The sequence below is a fragment of the Caenorhabditis remanei genome, chromosome I (assembly GCF_010183535.1).
Source record: "Caenorhabditis remanei strain PX506 chromosome I, whole genome shotgun sequence".
Classification (NCBI taxonomy): domain Eukaryota; kingdom Metazoa; phylum Nematoda; class Chromadorea; order Rhabditida; family Rhabditidae; genus Caenorhabditis; species Caenorhabditis remanei.
In genome coordinates, this window is record NC_071328.1 from 3,237,247 (window position 1) to 3,261,720 (window position 24,474).

Below are 24,474 nucleotides of genomic sequence, written 5' to 3' on the forward strand. Positions count from 1 at the left end.
AGCTTTCGTTTAACCTAAAGACTAATCAAGATGCATTACTGGAACCGGGGAAGTTTGCAATGGAAAAGTTGCTGAAAAATTATTCCGCAAAAACCCCAAAAATTAAAAACCTCCTAACTCTGTCAGTTTTTACGCTAGCGAAAATCTAAAAACAGGACCTGAATCCTTACGTCTTCAACTTTTCAAAAATATAAAATTGTCATTAAAAATTTTTTCAAATATCATGACTCGGCTCAGCCCAGAGGCCCGTTGGCGCCAAAGTTCAAAAATTTTCGACTATGATTCAGAATTCTTGAAAGTCTCTATACCCAAGTCTTCAGGCGATTTAATAATTTTGATGCAAGTCCGCTCTAATGAGAATTCCGGCGGAATAGGTCGAAATTGTTCGAATTTTAGCAATGGAGCGCACTTACAAGGAAACCTTTTGGGGTCGTAAGTTTGGAATCGTTCCAAATTGCTACCAGGTATTAAGGACAGCTTGAATAGGCATATCCCAAATTTTTGTTCTGTGCTCGTCTCTTGCCGCTGAGAAAAACTGTCTCAAAGGTTCATTCTTGTAGTTAAACGCTATAAAATCCCGAAATTGGCTTGCAAAACCAGCGATGAAGACGGTTTTTCTAAGCGGCAAGAGACGAGCACAGAACAAAAATTTGGGATATGCCTATTCAAGCTGTCCTTAATACCTGGTAGCAATTTGGAACGATTCCAAACTTGCGACCCCAAAAGGTTCCCTTGTTACACTAACACTTTGAAACTGTCTAAAAATTATGGGCATAGGTACTTCCAAGCACGCTGATTCCGAAAATCATAGTCGCTTCTTCTAGAAACTTCTGGAAATTGAGATATTCCTGCTTGAATGTTCTAAATTATTTGATCATTGTGAAATTCAGAACTGAAATAACTCGATTTACAGAAGTTTTCAAGAAAAATGACTATGATTTTCGAAAACAACGTGTTTAAAACTATTTATACGCAACTTCTTTGGCATTTTCAGAATTTTGAAACAAATCCGTTCCATTGCTAATTTTTCGAAATATCTCCAAAATGTACACATTTTAGACGAAAAATTGAAAACATTTTTCTTCCTTTCCCGTATTCCCATCCCCATATAGATTTGACCACCTCTGCCCCCCTCTGTACAATCCGTATTTTTTTGTCCTCCTCCTGCTCCCCTCGGCAAGTCATCCCTCCCTCCTATACCCATCCAAAGGATTTTCTTAGATCGTCCATTTCTCTCTGTCTCTCTCTCTCTCTGTCAGAGAGAGTCTCTCCACTATCCAGACACATTTCTATTGTATTTACTTCTCCTTCTCCCGCCAGTCCGCTCCGGTCTCCCTCTCTCGCCCTCCATTCTTGCTCCGCGAGCCCGCCGCGCGTTGAGTGAGGAGCAACCACACTCTCCGCTCCAACCGTATGTAGATACATTCCCCCCATATCTCATACGTACAAATACATAACAACTCTTTCTCTCTCTTTTTCCCACATTTTTCACATGGTCCTCTTCCCATTACTATTCTTACTCTTCTTCCGAAGAGTAGCCCATACTCTCACGTTCCCTCCCTCCTCCTCCTCCACAACTACAGTACTCTTTTGTCTTCAACCATTCGTGCCTGAAAACGCTCATGTTATATTCAATGAGCCCGGACCGTATGCCAGAGATACTGTCGCCAAGTACAGGTAATTCATTATCGCTGCGTGCAAAACCCCCAAAAAAGGTTTCACAAGGGGTTCAGGAATTGAACCCGGGAGTCTTTAGGTGCCGGCCAAAAATTTAAACGACTGCGCCATCCGGCCGCACATTTTAGGGAACCCTAGGGTGGTGATAAGGATGAAGTGGGTGGAGCTGATTAGAGTGGAGCGCTCCCCCTTTATCAGCACCCTGGTGTCAACTCTTGGTGTGCGCGCGAATGGCGCAGTGGTTTGCATTTTTGGCCCCCACCAAAGACCACCCGGGTTCAATTCCTTACCCCTCGCGAAACCTTTTTGCATTTCTTTTTAAGTTCTTTTTAAGTACCGGTAGCCTTCTCACTTTAGTCTACGGTTCCATTTTTTCTGTTTACCGACCCGATTTGCGCACCTTCTCACTTCTTGCGGAGAACACGTTGTGTGGCACATTTTCGAGGTTTTGCGTTTTTTTTTGACGTATGAAATGTGATTCCACACTACCGAAAAGCCGGTAGTGTCATAGAACAGCTGGGGGAACAGTTCTCATGGAAAAACGTGGAAAAATCAGATCGGAAGATCAGAAAAAAATGCTTGGGAAATTTTGAAGAAGAATCTTAAAATTTCTCAAATTTGGTAAAAATAGGCTGAAATTGTAGGAAAACAGGAATCTTCGCAAAATTTGACCCTTACGCGATTCCCTGACAGTTTACGAAGGCCTTATTGCTAGTTAGCGTTAGAGCGCGGTTACTCACTGATCATTCAAAAAGTTTCAGAAATTTTTTATGACTGTAAAGCTGAGCTTCTGAAGATTCTGAATCTGTTTTCAAAATTTTTCTAGCTCTTGATTGGACTGAGATACAAAGACTCAAAGCTGAGCTCATTTTTTCTTGGCTGTGAATTAAGTCAAACTAAAAAGTTATGTATCTCAGTTAGTTTGAATAGTAAAAAAATTTTGAAGACATATTCAGAATCCTGATAATTTCAGCTTTCTAAGCGTATAAAATTTGAAGAAAAAATACTCTCTATTGATAGTGAAATCAAGCCAAAAGTTCCAATCTTGATAGATCCCACTGCGTAGCGACTCAAAATGTGTTCATTAACGCTTAGCGTTTCTCGCGTATCACAATTTTCAAATTTGCTGAGACTCGGAGACGATACGCAGCTAAAAGGGCAGGATCTCAAAATTGTGAAATCTACTTTCTCCAATTTCAGCTGCGCCTTGGGATTTGACCTAATCGGTTCAGAAGAGCGCACTTGTCTATCCGATGGCTCCTGGTCTGACGAACCGCCCATTTGTGCAATCGACGTGGCATTCAACAAGCCAGTGACTCAATCATCCGGTAATGTGGCGATTGCACTCGGTGGCAATATGTGTACAATGACTAATGACGAGTCGAAGTCGTTTTGGTAAAAAAGAGAATTTTTGGATGCGAAAATCAAAAAAATCGACTTGTTTCAGGGAAGTGGATCTACTCGGGGATTATTCAATACGGTCGTTATCGATGAGATTGGGAACCAAGTCGAGTCCGATTGTGTCGGTGGAGGCGATTGAGACAGGCGGTGCGGTTCATGTGAGTTTTTTAAAAATTTAAACATGAAGAAAAATGTGTAGATCAAATCCAGCTCTACATTTTTCTAGTTAAGCGTTTTTTGATAGCTCCTCACGCTTTCGAGATACACGTCCTCAAAAATTGAGTTTTGTCAAAAGTTGGTCAACTTTGACATCTCGTTCCGAGGTTACCTCTAATTTCACCGCGTTAAATTCATATTGGTTGTGTAGATCAAACCTAGATCCATATTTTTGTAGCTGAAAGTTTTTTAATAGCTATTCAAGCTTTTGTGATAAGCGCCTTTGAAGTTAGGAACCTAGTGAACGCAGTGGAGAGAGAGACGCAGAGAAGCTAGACGCCCTCCTCGTTTCGCACGCTCTCTCCTCCCTCTCGAGCGGTTACAGGCGCCTGTCTTTGAAGCTGCATATCTCAAAAGCGTGAATAGCTATCAAAAAATTGTCAACTACAAAAATGTAGAACTAGAGTTGATCTACAAAACTAATATAAATTTGAAAATCTGGAGCAGCAAATAAAAAAGTTACAAAGTTTCAAAGTTGGTCAATTTTTCGAAAAAAAAACAATTTTTTGAAATTTTTCGATGTTTTAAAAATAACTTTCATAAATTTTCCAGCAATGCATCGTGGACTCCTCCCTCTTCACAATTAACACCACCACCTCGATCAGTTGCTTATACGACAATATCTCTCGTCTCCGAATAACAGCCACTCGTCGTCTACATCTCTGCCAAGTCAACGTATACGCAGTGAATGCCGGTTGGTCAAGTTTTGCGCGTATTTCTCAAGATGGGGGGCTCTCAAAACACGTGTTTTTGCTGGTGTCTGGTGTCTCTCTGATCTCCGTGCTCTCTCTCTATCGTATGCCATAATTGGCTCTGCTGTGGTCAACAAACAAAAAAAAGAATTGGAGAGAGTTGTTTATTCGGACAACAGTGAGAGAGGGTTTGACACTGAACATGACGGATTATCGCACTCTCTTTTGCTCTTTTCTTTTTGATTTGAGCACCCTATTGTTGAGAAATTTATAAGAAAGAGGGAGTCGAAGGGGCTAAGACAAAGTAGAAATGACAATAGAAGTGAGGCACGAGTTACCAGTCATATCGTTACAAAAAACAAAAAAAAGCAAAAATGAATAGGTGTGGGTGGGGATTGAACCCTGGTTGTGAGATTGGCGGTCTGACTCGTTCCCAGTTGCGCCATGAGGGTGAAGGTGTTGGCGCCGGCGAGAGGGTTGTGATAACTGTGAGGCTATCAACTAGATGTCGGTGGCACCTGCGGCACTCTTATCACAACCCTCTCGCCGGCGGCTCCTTCTCCACCCTCATGGCGCACCTGGGTCCGAGTCAGACCGCTGATCTCACAACCCGGGTTCAATCCTCACCCCATCGAATTCTTTTTTGTTTCATGTAAAAAACACAGTGATCACTTTTTCACTCACTCATGATAACGTTTTCGATACAGTACCGTTTTTCAGTCTCGCCATGGCAATGTGCACAGAGTCAGATGGAAGTTGTTGGAGTGTTTGGTGGGATGTGTTATGCTGCCAGCAGAGATGAGCAGACCGACTGGTTGGGTGCACAGAGGAAATGTTTGGATAGGTGGGTATTCCTGTTTTTTTTTGACAAAGTAAGTTTTGTGAGGATTAGCAAAGTTTGAGAGATTGTCACAGCGTAACTTGTTGACATGAATTTACGATTTGTTGTAGAACATATTAAGTTCTACAATTTTGTAGTTAACAACTTTTTGATAGCTCTTCACACTTTAGAGATATGCGCCCTCGAAAATCAAGATTTTTTGAGTTTCATCAAAAATTTATCAACTTTGACATCTCGTTACAATGTTACTTCTGATTTCGCTAGGTTATATTTATATTGGTTGTGTAGATCAAACCTAGTTCTACATTTTTGCAGTTGACAACTTTTTGATAGCTCTTCGCGCATTTGAGATATGCGCCTTTAAAGATATGCACCTGGAGAGCGAGAGAGAGGGAGGGGTGAGACGCAGAGAAGCTAGACGCCCTCCTAGTTTCGCACACTCTCTCGTCGACCGCTCCTATCTTGAAAGCGTGAGTAGCTATCAAAAAGTTGTAAACTACAAAAATGAAGAACTAGATTTGATCTACAATCCAATGTTAAAATTTCGATTACAGAACATAATTTTTCGGACCACTAATCCTACAGTATCTCAGTCAGTTTCGTGTCGAGACCCATGAAACTTATATATTTAGAATCAGCAGGTCATGGCGGTTCAGAAAAGTATAATCATGTCTGTATTCTGAAAATTTCAGTTTTTGACCTGTTTTGACCCCTTCTGGGACCAATTTTTCTCAAATTTTCAAACCTGGGCATGATTATACTTTTCTGAACCGCAATCTCCTGCTGATTCTAATTATATATGTTTCATAGGTCTCGACACGAAACTGACTGAGATACTGTAGGATTAGTGGTCCTGGGATTTTCGAAAAATTATGTTTTGTTATCGAAATGTTAATATTGGATTGTAGATCAAATCTAGCTCTTCATTTTTGTAGTTGATAACTTTTTGATAGCTCCTCACGCTTTCGAGATAGGAGCGGTCGACGAGAGAGTGTGCGAAACGAGGAGGGTGTCTAGCTTCTCTGCGTCTCTCCCCCTCTCTTCTCCAGGTTGCAATCTTTGAAGGCGCATATCTCAAAAGCGTGAATAGCTATCAAAAAACTGTGAACTACAAAAATGTAGAGCTAGATTTGATCTACAAAATCTATATAAATTTGAAAATCTGGAGCAACAAATAAAAACTTTACAAACTGTCAAAGTTGGTCAATTTTTCCTCATTTTTCGATTTTGAAAGAATTACTTTTTTGATTTTCATTTAATTTCAGAGGCTCCACACTCCCACTCCGTATCGATGACTCCACCAGACGGGGTCTCCGTGCCTCTCTCTCCGCCTCCTCATCCGCCAAAGCCTTCTACTGGATTGGCGCCTCTTCCTCAATGACCGAATGGCGATGGGTTGATGGTGAAGGAGTGGGGGACAGTGCCGATTGGCCAGGTCAACCGTCCCCTATCCCCTCTGCTTCTGAAGCTGTTCTCCTAGCCCGTCCACTCGATTGGAAATGGGTCCCCGCGTCTCAAACCGCGTGGAACTCGTTTCTTTGTCAATCGAAACCGAAATTTTGCACGTCGCCAGGTGTTGGAGAAGCGACGAAAGTCTCGTTCTCTTCTCATTCATATGCGATTGGAACGTTGTGTTTTTATTCGTGTGATGCTGGTTATGATCTACACGGGATTAGACAGAGAGAGTGTGCAGAGAATGGAAGATGGACTGGAACGATTCCCAATTGTTTTAGTGAGTTTGGAACATGAAAAACACGAAAAAAAACTTTAAAAATCGCTAAAAACGCTACAAGCAGCTTTGGTGGAAGAGTTTTCTCCGCGCAGCCGTGTAGTCCTCTCGGACAAGATTTTTTTCCTCAATTCCTCATTTCCACACTTTTCCACTACATTTTCATAGTATTTTTTCTATTTTTCGATATAATTGTTGGTAATATTAAGAAAACGAAAAAATGGGCAAAAATCTTGTCCGAGAGGAGTACACCACGACCGCGTGGAAAAACTCTTCCATCAAAGCTTATTTTGAGTCATTTTTAGCAGATTTTCAAAATTCCGACGCGAAAAATTGATTTTTCGACTTTTTTTCACTTAAATTAATTTTTGCAAAAAAAAAATTTCTGGAAAGTTTTCTTTTTTTTTCCAAGTATGCTCCTTAAAAACCTTTGATTACTTCCAAAATCAGTCTTAGAAAGTTTTTTTTCAAAAAATTTTGAATTTTTCAGGAAAATCGTGTGGTGCAGTGCGGCAATGGAAGTTTGGAAGGATCAAGCTCTTGAACAAAACCACTCTTTTTGAGAGTGAAGTGAGTCGTTTTTATTTTCTTAGGCTCCGCCCATTTTTGCAAGTTTGCCGCACACGTTTTGAATTTTACTCAAATTTACTCAAGACTCTGCGCCCAAAACAGGGAACTTGTAAAAGAAATTTGGTTTTTGGGCGGAGCCTAGTCAGACGGAGATTTGAATTAGCTGCGTATAACTTGGTAGTGATAAGCCGATACTCAGCGAATTTGAGAAACGCGTTTCCAGGTTGAATACGAATGCTCAAACGGCTGGCACCTTGCCAACTCCCCCTCCCCCTCCTATCGATCACTTCGTCGAATTTGTCAATCCGACGGAACATGGAGCAGTTCTGAGCCAACTTGTGAACTCGTCGATTGTGGAAGACCGCCGCTTATCGCGAATGGAAGAGTTGACGTCGAATCGACGACTTATGAATCGGTGGCCAATTACACGTGTCATCAAGGATTCCGGCTAATTGGACCGGAATCGTTGATGTGTGGAGATAGAGGAGAATGGCAACCGGCGACACCGTTTTGTTATGGTGAGAATGTTCAAAAAACCTTTAAAAACCCACTTAAATTCAATATAAAACACACCACGATGCTCGTTATAAAAAGCAAAAAAGAATAGATCCTGGAGGGAATCGAACCCCGGAAGCTAGATTTCCAGTCAGACTCCTTACCAGGTACACCATGAGTGACAACCGGCGGCGCGGAGGCGAGGGTAGTCATAAGAGTGCGGCAGCCACTACCACCATCATTGGCGGCTGCGCTACTCTTATCACAACCCTCACCTTTGTGCCACGTTCTCCACCCTCATGGTGTACCTGGTAGGGAGTCTGATCGCCAATCTGGCATCCAGGGTTCGATTCCCACTGGATGCGATTCTTTTTTGTTTTTTGTGTAGATCACAGTGGTCCATCTCATTTTTCTCTGGGCTAGTCAGAAGTTGGTTTTTTTTACAAAAACATTTAAAAAAAAAGAATTCCAGACATCGCAACCCTTCAAGAAATCAAAGGCTCAACATCGCATGAACAGCAAAACGGAGGCGGATCCGATAGTACTATCGCCATGGCAGTCCTGGCTTCAGTTATCGTAGCGATTCTATGTTACGGTATCACGAAATTCGCAAAATCCACAAATCACGGCACAAACGGGGATTTATCGATATCAAGGGACAAGTTGAATGCATCAAATGCTGCAATTTATGCGACACCCTCGATTCCACCACAACGACCGGATTCCGTGATTTACTACGCACCGACTGTGGCACATATGGAGGTAATCCAGGCCGCAGCGAATGAAACGACGCCACAGCGAATATAACGACGCCGCAGCGAATAAAATGACGCCGCAGCTAATAAACGACGCAGCAGCGAATAAACGACGCCGTAGCGAATAAACGACGCCGCAGCGAATAAAACGACACCACAGCGAATGAAACGACGCCGCAGCGAATAAACCGACGCGGTAGCGAATAAAACGACGTCGCAGCGAATAAAACGACGCCGCAGCGAATAAAACGACGCCGCAGCTAGAGTCCGATAGAGCGCACTCGGTCCAAACCTTTTTCCAAAATCTCGATCCCAGGTACCTCCCCACCTCCTTCAACTCCAACAACTTCCCAACGGAAACATCCACGTCACACTGCCAATCGGGCGTCAAATGGGCCGCCCATCTCTTCCATCATCAATGCTGTTCAACTCTTCAATGCCACCTCCATCACCGACTCCATCTCAAATATTGTACTCATTCGACCACGAACCGATTTATGACACTCCGCCCGATACACACGTGTATCAATCTGGTGAGCAAATGTTTTTTAATTTTCAAAAATTTGAAACGTTCTAACTTCACACGTTTTCAACCGATTTTCAAAATTTTTGTATTGTTGAGTAGATCAAATGTAGAATTTCATTTTTGTAGTTGACAACTTTTTGATAACTCTTCATACTTTTGAGATACGAGCTGTCAAAGTTTGCAGCTTTGAAGGAGCGAGAGAGTGTGCGAAACGAGGAGGGCGTCTAGCTTCTCTGCGTCTCTTCTCACTCTCGCTCGAGTCGCTCTCCAGGTTCCTATCTTTAAAAGCGCATATCTCGAAAGCGTGAGTAGCTATCAAAAAACGGCCAACTACAAAAATGTAGAACTAGGTTTGATCTACATAACCAATATAAATTAAACGCAGTAAAATTAGAGGTAACAACGTAACGAGATGTCAAAGTTGATACATTTTTGATAAAACTTGATTTTCGAGCGCGTGTATCTCGAAAGCGTGAATAGCTACCATAAAGTTGTCAACTGCAAAAATATAGCCCCAAATTTGATCTACACAACCAATGAAAACAAATGATAATTTTCCCTATTCCAGAAAGTGTTTACGAACGTCTACCCGATCGACCGGCACCTCCTCCTCCGATTCCAATCCGAGCGGAGAGTGGTGGAAATGGATGTGATCTACCGCCACTTCCGCCACCGCCACCACGATAGGCCACGCCCCCTCCTTCCTATAATTAATATCATTCTTCTTTCGATATCGAGTCCAACTTTCAATTTTCGAGACGGGTTCAGATTTATTGATTTTTTTTTCTTCAATGATAAACTATTTATGATGAATCATAGAGAATCACAGAGCAATTAGGGAGATGGCGTTAATTAGGGCAATTAATGAATTCATGGTATCGCAGTAGACTCGAATCTTTCACTCTCCTCTTCACGGACTAGAAGTGGAGAGTCGATGACTGAAGACATTGAGGCAAGACTCTGAAACTGAACATTTTATAAAAAAAGTTAATTCTAAAAGAAATAAAAAAGTACCTGCGCATCGATGGACATAATCATATGGGTTCGGTCGGGTTGTTCGAGTTCTTGGATCACTTTTTTCGGGGAGCACGAGCAGTACCAACTGAAAATAAGGGTTATACGAACTGGGAGTTGTATCAATATGCTCATAACCAAATGCAAAAAAGAATAGCACTCCGTGAGAATCGAACCCTGGATGCTAGATTACTGGTCAGACTCCTTACCAGGGACACCATGAGTGACGGCCGGAAGCGCGGTGGCGAGGGTTGTGATAACAGTCGGTGATTGCGTCGCCACCATCGATTCGCTGCCCTCTTATCACAACCCTCGCCGCCGCGCCGCCGGCCATCACTCATGGTGTACCTGGTAAGGAGTCGGGCCGGTAATCTAGCCATCCGGGGTTCGATTCCGACTAGGGCCTATTATTTTTTGCTTTTTGTAAGGAGCATCGTGGTGTGTTTTTTATTGAATTTAAGTGGTTTTGTAAGGGTTTTCTGAGAACTTCAAATTTTAAAAACTTCTTAAAACACCCTCAACCTACATACCTCAAAAAGCTCCTGATATTCGGAAACTCTCGAATTGGTCGCCATTTGATGATGCACGCCACAGTGAGTACCAAGATGAACGGGATTCTGGAAACACAGCGTAAGTGCGCTCTATAGGCAATCCTTAAAGGTTGTCAAAGGAGCGCATTTGCATCAATAATACAGCAACCTAGTGAGTTGCGCTCTATTGATAATCCGATAGAGCGCACTTGCCAAAAATTGAAAAAAAAAACTTTGTGCAAAGGAAAAAACCCGTTATGAAAGGATTTTTTGCGTAAATTAAAAAAAAAACTTACGAGTAAACCATCAAAAACGATGACCATGAAACATCTGGCTTCGGCGAGGCGGACGTGTGAAATGACGAGGGTGGTCGTTGAAGATGCATTTTGTGTTCGAGTCTTTTCACATCTGGAAAAAAATTTTTTTGAAAATTTTTTTTTTTTTTTTTGAACACAAAGAGAAAATAATTTCAATTTCAGACAAAGCGAGAGCTGAGAAATCTGAATCATTCGACTAGAGAAATGCTTGAAAATTAATTTCCGGCACCGATTGACGTCTCGAAATGGGAAAAAAGGGGGGATGACGTGGATTGAAATGAGAATAGGCACGTATCCCTTTTTTTTTGAAAGGATGAGATTAGGTAGATCAAAATGGAGCGAGGATTGGAAATCTAGATCACGTAAAGCCCAAGATGGACTAGTTTTTCACTGTTTGGTTTTCTAGGTCATTTATATCGAAATTGCGAAAAATGGGTTAAAAACAGGATTTCTAGGCCACAGACACGTGGCCTTGAAACCCGATTTTTGTGAGAGGGACTAGTTTTCCAAACTTTTGGATTTCTAGGTCATCAAACTCAAAATTTTTACAAAAACGTAGGGCTTTTCGAGTTTTCCAATCGGGGGACTAGTTTTTCCCTTCTTGGTGTTCTAGGCCAGCACATCAATTTGGGGATTTGCAATAGACGACTAGTTTTCCGACTTTTGGTTTTCTAGGCCACCCAAAACTAGTCCCTCAAGTTTTTGGGGACTAGTTTTTTGACTATTTGGTTTTCTAGGCCGTCATACACAAAAACGTTAATTTTCCACCTAGAAACCGATGGGGGACTAGTTTCCGACTTTTTGGATTTGTAGGCCATCGAATTGAAAAACTAGTCCCTCACTTTTTTGATTTGAAAATCTTCCTTTCTTCAGATTTTTTTTGGTTTTTCTAGGTTACCAACTTCAAATTCTATACTTTTAGGCTCTGCGCGTCAAGATTGCAAAAAGGGGCGGAGCTTATCTGTCTACAGTAACCGCAAAACACCACATCCTACGACAAAATGCACAACTTTCGAAATTTTCAAAAAAAAAGACTCGCTTACTTCTAAACACCTTGGTGAACATTTAGAGACCTCTCAATTCGAAAAAAATATTATTCAGACGGGAATAATGCAACACAAACTGAAACCTTATTATTTTCATTTCAGCAAAAAAAACACAAAATTTTCATATACACGCCTTTTTTCTCTCATCTCAACCGGATATTAAAACGAATAAAACCGCAACGAACCGGAAATTGCAAACGGCAACACAAAAGAAGAGAATTTAATTGAGTTTTTCCCCCCGCTTCCTTATTTTTCTCAATAGAGAACCTTTAAAGACGTCAATGAGAAAATAAAATTTTTAAAAACAGGCGAGCAGTATCCACTGAAAATAGGTTTTCTATGACCTAGGCGCGTTTGGAGTTGTATCAACATGCTTAGAACAAAAAGCAAAAAAGAGTGGCACTCCGTGAGAATTGAACCCTGGATGCTAGATTACTGGTCAGACTCCTTCCCAGGTACACCATTGGTGACGGCCGGCGGCGCTGCTGCGAGGGTTGTGATAAAAGTGAGGGGCTCCGACGCCGACACCAATTCGCTGCACTGTTATCACTACCCCCGCCATCGCGCCGCCGGCCTTCGCTCATGGTGTACCTGGTAAGAAGTCTGGCCAATAATCTAGCATCCGGGGTTCGATTCCCACTATGGCCTATTATTTTTTGCTGTTTGTAACAAGCATCGTGGTGTGTTTTATATTGTATTAGGGTGATTTTATAAGGGGTTTTAAAGAATTTCAGTGAAAAAATTAGATTATTCAAAAAAGGTGACTGCCATTTAAAAAAAGAAGAAAAGGGGGATTAGAAAAATATACGAAAAGATGGAGATGGCGGCGGTGTTAATAGGATTAAAGGTAAAAAAAGAAAGAGAGAGAGAGTGGAGGGGGGAAAATGTCTAAAAAAATTCTTTTTTCAACAAAAAAAACACATTTTGCAGGGTCTACTGCCTTTGAGGGATTAACTCCCTGAAAAAAATCGACGGTGGCCGAACTTTTACGTTTGGTGGCCTAGAAAACCAAATAGTAAAAAACTAGTCTTCGAAAAAATTTGGCGAAAGTTCAAAATTTTGAACTCAAAACTTGAGGGACTAGTTTTTCGTCTTGGTGGCCTAGAAAACCAAAAGTTGGGGAAAAGTTTTTGATGGCCTAACTTACCCGAAAATCCTAGGCCACGTGTCGTATCTCTTTTTCCCACATTTTACTAATGTGAGATACACTTTTCGAGTTTCAAGTGTGACTTAGCAAATGCGCTCTATCGCCACACTCAAAAACGCGCACAGTTTCAAATTTAGGATTTTCTAGTAGAAGAAATCTAGATCTCTATTTTTGTAGTTGATAACTTTTTGATAGCTCTTCACGCTTTTGAGATATGCGCCTTTAAAGATACCGTAACCCAGAGAACTATGGAGCGAGAAGCTATCTTTAAAGGCGCATATCTCAAAAGTGGGCGGAGCTACAGGAAAATGGTCAACTACAAAAATGGAGCTATAGTTTTAATCTACATAATCATACTAGATTTGAAAATTTTGATCTAGAATTCGTAAAGTTACAAAGTCTCAAGTTTGGTCAGTTTTCAGCCAAAAATCAAAAAAAGTTATATTTTTTGAAGTGTCTTATCTCAAAAGTGGGCGGAGCTACTAGAAAACGGTCAACAACAAAAATAGAGCTCTAGTTTTGATCTACACATTGCTACAAAAATTAGACGACTGGGACCAGAACTGAAATCATGACGACGTCTCAAAGTTGGTAAATTTTCAATTTTCAGCCAAAATCTAAATCTTCGTTATTTTTTCGAGCTTCATATCTAGAAACCTAGAATAGCTATCAAAAAACTGTCAACTACAAAAATAAAGCTCTAGTTTTGATCTACAAAACTATACTAAATTGAGAAAGCTCCGGTGCCAAACTGGCTCATTTTTCAGCAATTTCAGCACATTACCCCCACTAATACATAAAAATAGACATCAAAAAGCAATAAGAGCGGGGGGAGGACTAAAAAACAAAAGAAGTGCTCTCTTCACAAGGAGAGGCTCTCCAACAGGGAGGGCAATGATAAATGCATGTCACCCCCTTCTTCCCTACTCACGTCTTCTAAATGTGTCATCCGGAGGACGACGACGCCAAGAAAGGCGACACATCTCGGGGTGAAGAAGAAAAAAAAGAAAAGAAGAAAGAGCTATGCGAGATAGTGTGTAGAAACAAGAGACGTAGAGACAAGAAGCAATTAGAGCAAAAGGGGCGTGGACCCTCTTCCGGTTCAGATTTGGTGTCGCGAGACGCAAAAAAAAGAAGGAGACGTCAATTTCATCTGGAGAATAGGGAGAATAGGGGGAAGTGTAATGAAAAAGAAATGGGCTATTTTCATTCTGGGGAAGATCTTCATATATGGGAGCGAATATATATAATGTGGGCGGAACAATTTTCAGTCAAAAAAATATATAGAGAAATTTTGGATACACATTTTCAGGGGGGAGAAAACTAGCCGATTGCATACAAATGATAATTGAAGCAAGTGCGCTCTATCGATAGAATTAGAGCACGTTTGCATTGGGAAGGGGGTAAGAATAACTGGGAAAAAAAACATAATTATAAAACGAACATTTTTGGGGGAAAATATACGCGCGGGAAGGGGGACAAAAATAAATATTTAAAATAAAATAAAAGAATTATTCGAGCCTCGGATACTCATTCGGATCCTTCAATGCCCGGGAACACGCCGGACATATCGAATTGATCTTGAGCCATTTGCTGATGCAGTGGTAGTGGTACTCGTTGGAACACGTGTCACAACGGATTGTCTCATCATTCTGCTCCATTTCTTCGTGGCAGATGAGACAACCGTCGTCCTCCTCCGAGACCTGGAATAAGACGAATTTCGTGATGGGAATGGGAAATTGTTCTGTCAAAAGCGGGGGCAAAATTTCGAAAATTTGAGTATATTTTCTAGAAAATGTGGAGTTCCACGCGAAAATGTGTAAAAAAATGCGCGGTATTCGCTTTTGGAACTCTGAGCGCTTGAAAATCGATTTACGGGGTAAATTTACGAGGTAATCGATTTACGGAGTAACAGTTCGGAAATCGAATACCGCCGACATTGATTGATTCTGATCGGTGGCTTAGAAATTCAAATTCAAAAAAATTCGAAAACCTGGCCTAACTTACCAATATATGGATTTCTAGGCCATCCCATCTTTTCTCGTTTTTATGACACTTTTTGTTGAATAAGTGCCAGAAAACTGCGGAATTTCGAAATATTCTTGCAAAAAGCGGTGACCTAGAATCCAAAACACCTAATAGTTAGGCTATTACAAATAAAACTGGGGCCTAATTTTCCAAAATTTGGATTTCTAGGCCATCGTTTTCTCGCGCTTTTCGTCTGAAATTATGTGAAAAAGTAACTGAAAACTGCTGGCCTAGAATCCCATGAGCTGAAAAATAAGGCTTTTACTGATAAAAACGAGACTTTTTGTCGATTTTGAGTGGAAAAGTCAAAATTTGGATTTCTAGGCCACCAAGGCGAAAAACTAGTCCCCCGCTTTTTTCAAGCTTAAGAGGTTGAAAACGCTTTGAAACTGAACATTTTAAAATGGTGGTCTTTTTTGTTTTTCTAGGCCACCAGAGTAAAAACTAGTCCCTCAAGTTTTTGAGTTCAAAATTTTAAATGTTCAGCCAAATGTTTTCGGGGACTAGTTGTTCACTATGTGGTTTTCTAGGCCACCGAATTCAAATTTGCGAAGATTTTCTTGACAAAAAACGCAAGAAAAACCGGTGTTTTTTAGGCCACCTGTTAAAAACACCTTTAATCGGTGGCCTAAAAACCCAAATTCACGGAAACTTAGGCCATTTTTCAAATTTTCAGTCAAGAACAAGATATAATACACAAAAAGCCGCAAAACCGGATGTCTATTGGGGCGCGTTTGCACACGACTTGGCAGATTGCCAATTGAGTCGCCGCTCAGCCAAATCGCGCTTTATAACGTGGGCAAACGATAGGGAGTCAAATTTTTCCTTTTTTTGTTGCTTTTTTTCGATTTTTGCGAAATTTCGTCAGAGCGCCGATGTAAGGACTTTCTACAGTGTACTCACCACCACCACCTCTTTCGGCTCCTCCTTTTCCACCTCCAACATCTCCTCTCCACTATACTCGAACATCTTCTCCATGACCCGATCCGAGAATGGCATCGGAATGTCTGGCAGCTCGTGGAGTCCACTGGTGACGTTGAGACTCAACAATTCCAGATTCTCTTTTATCGAGTCCTCAATGGAATCCAGTGCTTTCTCGTACTCTTTGAGTTGCTTCTCGGCCGTTTTTCTCTCTTTATGATTCGCTTTTGTCGTATTATACCATTCGACAAGGTTTCGAGCGAATGCACGCAATTCGACAGCGTTGAATTCAGCAGAATACTTCTGGAGCACTTTCAGCTTTCGACGAGCTTCTGGAGACAAATCGACTGTTGATGGGGGTGGAGTGAATGAAGACGATTCTGGAACTGAAATGAATTCTTCTTCGATTTCTGGCTCCGGATCCGGTGTGGCGAGAATCGATGGGCGGTCCATAGAGTCATCACGTGCGGCGGCGAGTCTAGACGAGATTTCAGTCATTTGTCGTTGAATTTCAGCTCGAGACGAGTGTTCGTGGTGACGAGTGGCCAATTCGAGACAGTCGGCGGATAGACGAGTGTTCGCTTCCTTGAGACGAGCGATTTCAGCCAAGTAGGATCTGGAAATGATAAAAAAGTTATAGATTTTGGTGATTATGTGTCCAAAAATTGCTAAAAATCGCAGAAATCGAGTTGGTGGCCTAACTTTTGCATTTTCGCGGCCGCGATAAGCAAAAAATCGTCGTGGTGGTTTCGTTATACTACAGTTAACTTCTATTACCTGATTCACTGCGAAATCCTTCGAAAAACTAACGGGAAACCCCAAAAATTGTGGATATTGAAATGATGGCCTAACTTTCGCAATTCCACGGCCACCAGACAGTCGAGATCATTTGAAATGAAGCAACGACGGCTGGTGTCTTTATAACACTGTTTTCAAGGTGAATTTCTTTATAAAATAGGTTAAAAACGCACAAAATCGCTGAATTTATGGTGGTGGCCTAACTTTCGCACTCCCCAGCCTGCGATAAGAAAAAATCGGCAGAAAATCAGAAATTTTGAAAAACTGGTTCCGTTATACTACAGGTTATTTCTATTACCTAATTCACAGCGAAAGACTACAAAAAACTAACGGAAAACACCAAAAGTTGTAGAGATTGAGGTGGTGGCCTAACTTTCGCATTTTCAAGGCCACCAAAGAACTGATGATTTTCAAAGTGAATCGTGTCTTTATAACACTGTTATCACGGTAATTTTTGTCTAAAATAGGTTAAAAAGGCTGAAAATCGCTGAAGTTATGGTGGTGGCCTAACTTTTGCATTTTCCCGGCCCTAAGTCAGAAAAACCGAAATTTGAAGACTTTGAATGCCATTGTTTTACGGGTTATTTCAATTCCAATTTCTATGCAAAAAAGATAGGACAATCTTTTGAAAAGGCGGAAATAATCGTGGTGGCCTAACTTTCGCACTTCCACAGCCCCCAGACAGTCGAGATTTTTCAAAATCAAAAAATCAAAACAGCAACAACTGTTGGTGGGTTTGTAATACTGTTTTTAAGTGATTTTATTGCAAAAATAGGCCAAAAATCGATAATCTCATGTCCGCGGCCTAACTTTTGCATTCTCTCGGCCGCGATGAAACCTAGTAGTCAGAAAATCAGAAATTTCAAAGATTGAAGATGCCATTATATTACAGGTTATTTCAATTCCAATTTCTATGCAAAAAAGAGTGGAAAATCCGTTGAAAAGACGAAAATAATCGTGGTGGCCTAACTTTTGTATTTTCTAGGCCACCAAAGAACCGATACGTTTCAAAATGAATCCGATACTATTCGGATTTTCGTAGTAGTGTTGTAACGGTGATTTTCGGTCGAAAAATTGGCCAAAAACGCTAGAAATGGCCTAACTTTCGCAATTCCCCCGGCCACCAATCGCTCACCTTTTCTCCTCAGCAAACTCCTCCTTGAACTCTTTCATTCGTCTCTTCATTCGTGCTCTCTCCTCCTTCATCTCCTCTCTCAACATCGCTTCTCTATTCTCTTTTAACTCTTTTATTCTCTCCTTGAGTCCATCAATTCGACTATTCGATGCGACCTGCACTTCATACGCCTCAAAACGAGAGATCGTCTCCATTCGAGTCTTCAACTCTCCGAATTCTTTCAGATGCTCCTCACGTGTTCTCTCGAGAAGTAGTCGTGCCTCTTCAGCTGCTACTCTCAACTCCATCGTCTCTTTCCATGTCTGTTCACGTGATTCCGTCATCGCCTTTTCGAGAATGAATGCGAAATAGTGGAGATTCATCTTTTTGAACGCATCGATCAGGAATTGATGCCTGAACCTGACCAATTTTGGGTTAGTGGTTTGGCGGGTGGGATGCATTTTTGAATTTGGATTTCTAGGCCATGAGAGGTGGCCTAGTTACCCAAACACAACGGCCTAACTTTCGAGATTAGTAATTCTCGGTCATCGGTTTTGAAAGGCTAAAAAACCTCGGTGGCCTAGAAATCCTAATCAAAACAGTTAGGCCACCAAACTCTTCAAAATTCGACTAAAAGGGGATGTTGATTTCTAGGCCATAAACCGTAGCTGGTGGCCTAGAATCTCAAATTTGAAAAAGTTCGGCCATCACTGTTGAATTGCAACGCTTTTGGTGTAAAAGCTTCGAAAAATGAGTTTAATGGCCTAACTTCGATGGCCTAACTTTACAAATTCAGGATTTCTAGACCACCGCCTAAATATTCTCTAAGGAGGCCTAGAAACCCCCAAATTTCGAAAGTTAGGTCATCACTGATTGCTCTGTAAAAGTTCTTAAAACAGGTTTGATGGCCTAACTTTCCGAATTTAGGATTCTCTAGGCCATCCTTGATTTTTCAGCGATTATAGTTGGTTTTAGAGTTTTTTTTAGGTAGAAAACATGGAAAATTAGAGTTTTTCGGTCAAAAATCGGTTGTCTAGTCGAAAAATCAGCGTTTTTGCTCCAAAAAACATAACAATTTTGGTAAGAAACGCTGATTTTTCCACTACAAATCCGATTATTGACCAAAAAATGCAATTTTTTTCAAATTTCAACCTAAGCTCCGACCAAAAAACGTTAAAACTAACGAAAATCGCTGAAAAAAGCTAAAAAACACTTAAAAACACGATTTTTAGCTCGAAAACCGCGAAAACTTCGGAAAAGCTGAGCTCCGCCTCCAAAAACTATAAAAATCGAGGGAAACCCCTCAAAACCTCATTTCAAACTTGAAAAATTACTCAAACCTCCTAAAATTAGGCTCCACCCACTTTTAAGCTTCTTTTCAGGCTCCGCCCACTGTTAAGGTTCTTTTTATGCTCCGCCCACTTTTAAGGTTCTTTTTATGCTCCGTCCACTTTAAAGGTTCCTTTTTATGCCCCGCCCACTTTTAAGGTTCTTTTTATGCTCCGCCCACTTTTAAGGTTCCTTTTTATGCTCCGCCCATTTTTATGCTCCTCCCTCCCCGTCATTTCCTCACATTTCACGAGCATTATCCGACTCGATGAACTCGGCAAAAGTGACGTTATCCCTTTTGAGCTGTCGAATCACTAAACGCTCCAAATCCCACATCTGTTCCGTCTCCAAATGATCCGTCTGGGTCGATTCGTTCGTCTGATTCTCCAAAGGAGGCGGGGCGTCCGGTGCGATCAAATCGATGCCGGTGGCGAATGAGACGGCCTTCTTCTTCTCCTCTTTACCACTGATTTCGTCAGTTTTGATGATGGAACTTGTGAGAGATGACGGCGGAGATGAAGTGACAATCCAATCCACTGGTTTTCCATCACATTCTGTCTCGTAGTCGTCGTCATATGTGAATTTTCGCAAATAGATTGTTCCCATTCGTATTTCAATTCGAAGGAATGGACGATAGGCATCGTAGAACTCTTGGAATTTCGTACGATCTTTGATGATCTGGAATAAATGAATCAATTTGTATGGAAATTCAAATTTCAGATTCTGATACTTCTGAAAATTCTAAGAAACTTTTATTATTGATCCATATGCTAAAAATCGCGTTCCCCTGACTCAAAATAAGCTTTGGTGGAAGAGTTTTTCTGCGCGACCGTATTCATCGTTTTCTCACTTTTTTCAACAAACTTCAGTGTTTTTTTTCGATTTATATCTCAAAAAAGGAAAAACTGCGAAAGCTTTTGGAAAAATAAGAGAAAATCTGAAATTTCAAATTTTCTGATTTCATTATATATCTTTCAATTTGTAAAAACATGAAAAAAACTGAAAAAAAAAACCATCTGAAAATCGCTGAAATTGTGAAAATCTGTAATTACAGCCGAAAAATACGCTCCTCACAATCATTTTCAGTTATTATGAAAATTTACAGATTTGAAGCAATCTAAATGGGCGTGGCTCATTTTCTAGTAAAATGTTAATTCAACCTATTTAAAATAGGGCTCCGCCCACAAAACTTATGAATATTTCTCATCAAATTGAAGCTTTAGAAAGTGGGCGTGGCTTATTTTCAAGTGAAATGTCAATTCAGGCGGTTTAAAATAGGCTCCGCCCATAAAACGTATGAATTCGTTGTTACAAGATAGTTTTTTTCAGAATACTAAAGCTTAAAAAGTGGGTGGGGCTTATTTGCATGCATATTCCAAGAAAAATTCACCTATATTTAAAAAAAAAACTGAAAATACGTCCAAAATATGATAATTCCGGAAACTCAAAAAAAAATCCCAACCTTAAAAATTAGGCACCGCCCCCAAAATGAGTTTTTTGCATTCAACACTTCAAAAATTCAGAATTTCAGCTTTAGATTAGATATTTCATCGTAAAAAAACTAAATTTTCAGCCTGAGTTCCGCTCTTAAATCACCTGAAATTCTGCCATAACGATTCAAAAGTCTGGAAATTCGTCAATTGTTTTTTCGATCTAAAAATTCAAAATTTTTAATTTTCAGTTTTAGATTAGATTTTTCAAGGTAAAAAACCTGAAATTTCAGCCTGAAACTCCACCTACCGATTTCCAGATTCTCTCCTCATGATCTCCATTCCATCCACAAACCAATCGAGCCGTCTTAAAGAACTCATCATCATTCACGACTGCATCAGGCAACAATTGCAGAATATCGTCTATATGTGGTCTCAATTGTGTCAAAAAGTCTTGAATTCCCGTCATTCTCGGTGATCCGTTATTCAGTGAGTACGTGTGACTCTTACGGGGCGAATCGTCATGAATCGATCGTGAACGAATCCAACGAGTTCCTCCCGATTCGATGATATGAAATTGTTTGATTCTCGAATTGAATTTCGAGAAGAATTGACGAGTTCCGTAGACGAGAGTGGCGAGATAGTAGAGATCGGAGACACTTATTGCATTCTGTTTGACGACTTGACAAATTGCGACGAACACTTGAACTGAGACGAATCGATTTGGAATGAAGTGGATGAGGTCTCTGAAAATTGGAAATGTGATTAGGCTCCGCCCACTCTCGCAAAATTGCCGCAAGTTTATTCTAATCTCATCTCGAAAACGTCAGCTCAAACACTCGATTTTGAGTAAAAAATAGTGATTTTTTGGCAAAAATAAGAAAACCGTCAATTAGGCTCCGCCCCTTTTGCAATTTTGCCGCACAGTTCATGCTAATCTCATCTCAAAAACTTTGATTTTGAATCAAAAATATTGATTTTTTGACAAAATTCTACAAGGCCACGCCCACTTTTGCAACACAGCAGCACATCTCCTCGTCAAAATTGCAAAAGTGGGCGGAGCTTGAAATTAGTAAACTCCGCCCACTCTCGCAAAATTGCCGCCCAGTTAATGCTGATTTTAACCAGGAAACGTAGTCATAAAAACTCAATTTTGAGTTAAAAAGAGCGATTTTTTGGCAAAAATAAGAAAACCGTCAATTAGGCTCCGCCCCTTTTGCAATTTTGCCGCACAGTTAATTCTAATTTCCTCTGGGAAACGTCGGCTCCAAAAACTCGATCTTGAGTCAAAAGATTGATTTTTTTGACAAAATTCTACAAGGCCACGCCCATTATCGCTTCTCGTCAAAATTGTAAAAGTGGGCGGAGCTTGAAATTAGTATACTCCGCCCACTTTTGCAAATTCGCCGCACAGTTAATTATGATCTCATCTCGAACATGTAGTTTCAAAAACTCAATTTTGAGTTAAAAAGAGATTTTTTAAATAAATGATTAGGATCCGCCCACTTTTGCAAAGGCACAGCTCCTTTTGACGCCTAGATTGCAAAAATGGGCGGAGTTTGAGTTTTGGATTCAAAAATCGGTTTTTATCCCGAAAAAAAAGGATTTGACAAGAAATATACAATTTTAGATTCAAACATCCCAATTTTGTCTCTAGGATATATGATTTTACAGCAAAAGTTTGAATTTTCGAAAATGGGGAATTTCAAATAACTAGGCTCCGCCCACTTTTGCAAAATTGCTGCACACTGTTAAAATAACAAAAATAATCTAGTTTGACCCAAGATAGCATGAAAGTGTGAAATTTTCAGTCAAAAAGCAGAGATTACGCTCAAAAACTACAATTTTCGACTGAAAAATTAGGTTTTAAATTAAAATAACCTATTTTTCAGTAAAAATCACCAATTTCTGGCTTAAAATTACCAATTTTTCATTTAAAATCATCAATTTTCAGTCCAAAAAACATAATTTCCCAAACTCACGGCACAATATTCTCCTCGAATCGTTTATAAAAGTTTTCAACTCCATCGACAGGTGGCAGTGATTGATAGAACGTGTACAACTCATCCGATTGTTTGTGCTTCTTCGCGTCGGGAGTCGTCACGAATTTATAGCTCAATTCGAGTGAATTTCCGATGAGAACATCGAAAACGTGGAAATATCCGGGTTGGAATGAGCACACTTTCTCGAGAATTCGCCAGTGAGAGGGGGGAATATGTCCGTTGTAGGCTTGAGTGAATATATCACGCAGTTGATCACTATCGATTGTCGATCCAGACCAGTAGACACGGCTGTTCCTGGAAATAAAGAGAGTGAATTTTTAATTAAAACCACAAATTTTTATCAAATAATCACAAAATGCATTCTTGCAACGGGCCGGGTCGAAGGCCCGGCTGAAAAATTTGAACTGAAATTTTGAACGAAAATTTGAATTTTTTTGATTTTTTTCCCAAAAATGTCGAATTTTTGACTATACTTCAGAATTCAATTAAACGATAGTTATGCATCAAAAAATTGAGATTTTTAATGTAAAACTTCAAAAAATTTGGTAAAAAAAATAGGTTCCTTTTTTTTGAAGCCGGGCCGTAAATTTGCAAGTATGACAAAATGAAATTTTTATTTATTTTTTCAATAGAATTGATCTCGAAAAGACGCGCGACGGTCGAAAAACTGACCGAAAATGCGGGAAAACTGACAGAAATCGGCTCAATAAGTGGTCGATTAAGCTGCGTATCAAAACGTAATGCTTAACGTCGAATTGAAAAAAAATTAAAATTTGAATTTGCCGCCAATGTCTAGTGGAGCGCGTTCGATTTCACTACTCATCCCGAGACCCTGTGCGAGCTTCAATTCGATTTCGTCGCCCCTTTTTTCCTGCGTCTCTCGACCCGCCGCGCTCTCTCGTCCCTCGCCTCCTCCACTCAACATTTGTAAAGAGAGGGCGCTGAAAATGCTAATTTCGCCCGTTCTGAATGAAATTTTAATCTAAAAAGTGTGAAAACTAATAGAAAAGAACATTCTCTTTCGATTCATGTAAAATTAATACTTTTTTTATGAGAAATATTCTCAAAAAAGACAAGAAATCAAAATTAATGGAAAAAATTCCAGCTTTTGAGAAAAATTTCCATCAATTTAGATTTCTTGTCTTTTCCGAGAATATTTCCCATAAAAATAGTTATATATTTTACATGAATCGAACGAGAATCTTCTCTTCTATTAGTTTTTACACTTTTTAAATCGAAATTTCATTCATAAACGGGCGAAATTTGTCTTTTTCCCACCCCCACTTCCTCCTCTCCCCCCCTATTGCTCCGCCGCCGCGGCGAGAGAGTACGGCAAACGAGGAGTGCGTTCTCTCGCTTTTTAAGCCGAATCATTAGAGCGCCGCTTCACTTATTTCAATAGGCGCCAACTTTTGAATACCGTTTTCTTTATAACTTCATTTCGATCTCCGAATACACTTTCTAATAGAGGATATATCTAGCCATCTAATACTTACTAGAGCATGTGAATCGAAATCAAAGATGTGACTTGATAGTCATACTTGTATGCTAATCAAAATTATAGAGATCTGAATATAAGACAGTCTTGGCCTAGGATCTGTCCACAGGGCTATTCGGACACAGCTGGAAATTTGTGTTACTGTAATATTCATACGTGTTTTTTGTCTAGAATTGCAGACTTGGTCGAAACAATTCTTACAACGGGTTTTAGGTCGTAAAATTTTGTTTTCAATGTCCGTTTAGGTCGAAACAAATGCTTCCTTGAAATTGCAGACTTTTCAATCATGTACGGTAATATTTTGAGGGCTGTTTGGAATTTTTTGATTTTCAAGCGATTTTCTTTTCTTCTGAGAAAATTTATCAATAATCACTGATCAAATCGAACAATAATCGAT

At 40.2% G+C, this 24,474-nt stretch overlaps 3 protein-coding genes across 3 annotated transcripts; 1 reads left to right on the forward strand and 2 right to left on the reverse strand.

Annotated features, from left to right (window-relative positions):
- Positions 1-1,492: 1,492 nt before the first annotated feature.
- GCK72_000425 (uncharacterized protein) lies at positions 1,493-9,589 on the forward strand (the record flags this gene model as incomplete). The annotated part of the gene is made up of 11 exons (XM_053722487.1): positions 1,493-1,677; positions 2,878-3,072; positions 3,125-3,236; positions 3,847-3,988; positions 4,707-4,830; positions 6,093-6,559; positions 7,047-7,126; positions 7,350-7,644; positions 8,094-8,383; positions 8,693-8,909; positions 9,471-9,589. The coding sequence occupies 11 exons, from the start codon at positions 1,493-1,495 to the stop codon at positions 9,587-9,589; spliced, it is 2,226 nt and encodes a 741-aa protein (XP_053591132.1).
- Positions 9,590-9,772: 183 nt separating this feature from the next.
- On the reverse strand, positions 9,773-10,831 carry GCK72_000426 (uncharacterized protein; the record flags this gene model as incomplete). The annotated part of the gene is made up of 4 exons (XM_003090080.2): positions 9,773-9,862; positions 9,917-10,004; positions 10,447-10,533; positions 10,743-10,831. 4 exons carry the CDS (start codon positions 10,829-10,831, stop codon positions 9,773-9,775), a joined length of 354 nt encoding a protein of 117 aa, XP_003090128.1.
- A 3,636-nt stretch (positions 10,832-14,467) lies between these two features.
- On the reverse strand, positions 14,468-24,118 carry GCK72_000427 (uncharacterized protein; the record flags this gene model as incomplete). The annotated part of the gene is made up of 7 exons (XM_053722488.1): positions 14,468-14,659; positions 15,888-16,521; positions 17,839-18,231; positions 19,391-19,824; positions 20,887-21,322; positions 22,559-22,873; positions 24,108-24,118. 7 exons carry the CDS (start codon positions 24,116-24,118, stop codon positions 14,468-14,470), a joined length of 2,415 nt encoding a protein of 804 aa, XP_053591133.1.
- Positions 24,119-24,474: the final 356 nt, after the last annotated feature.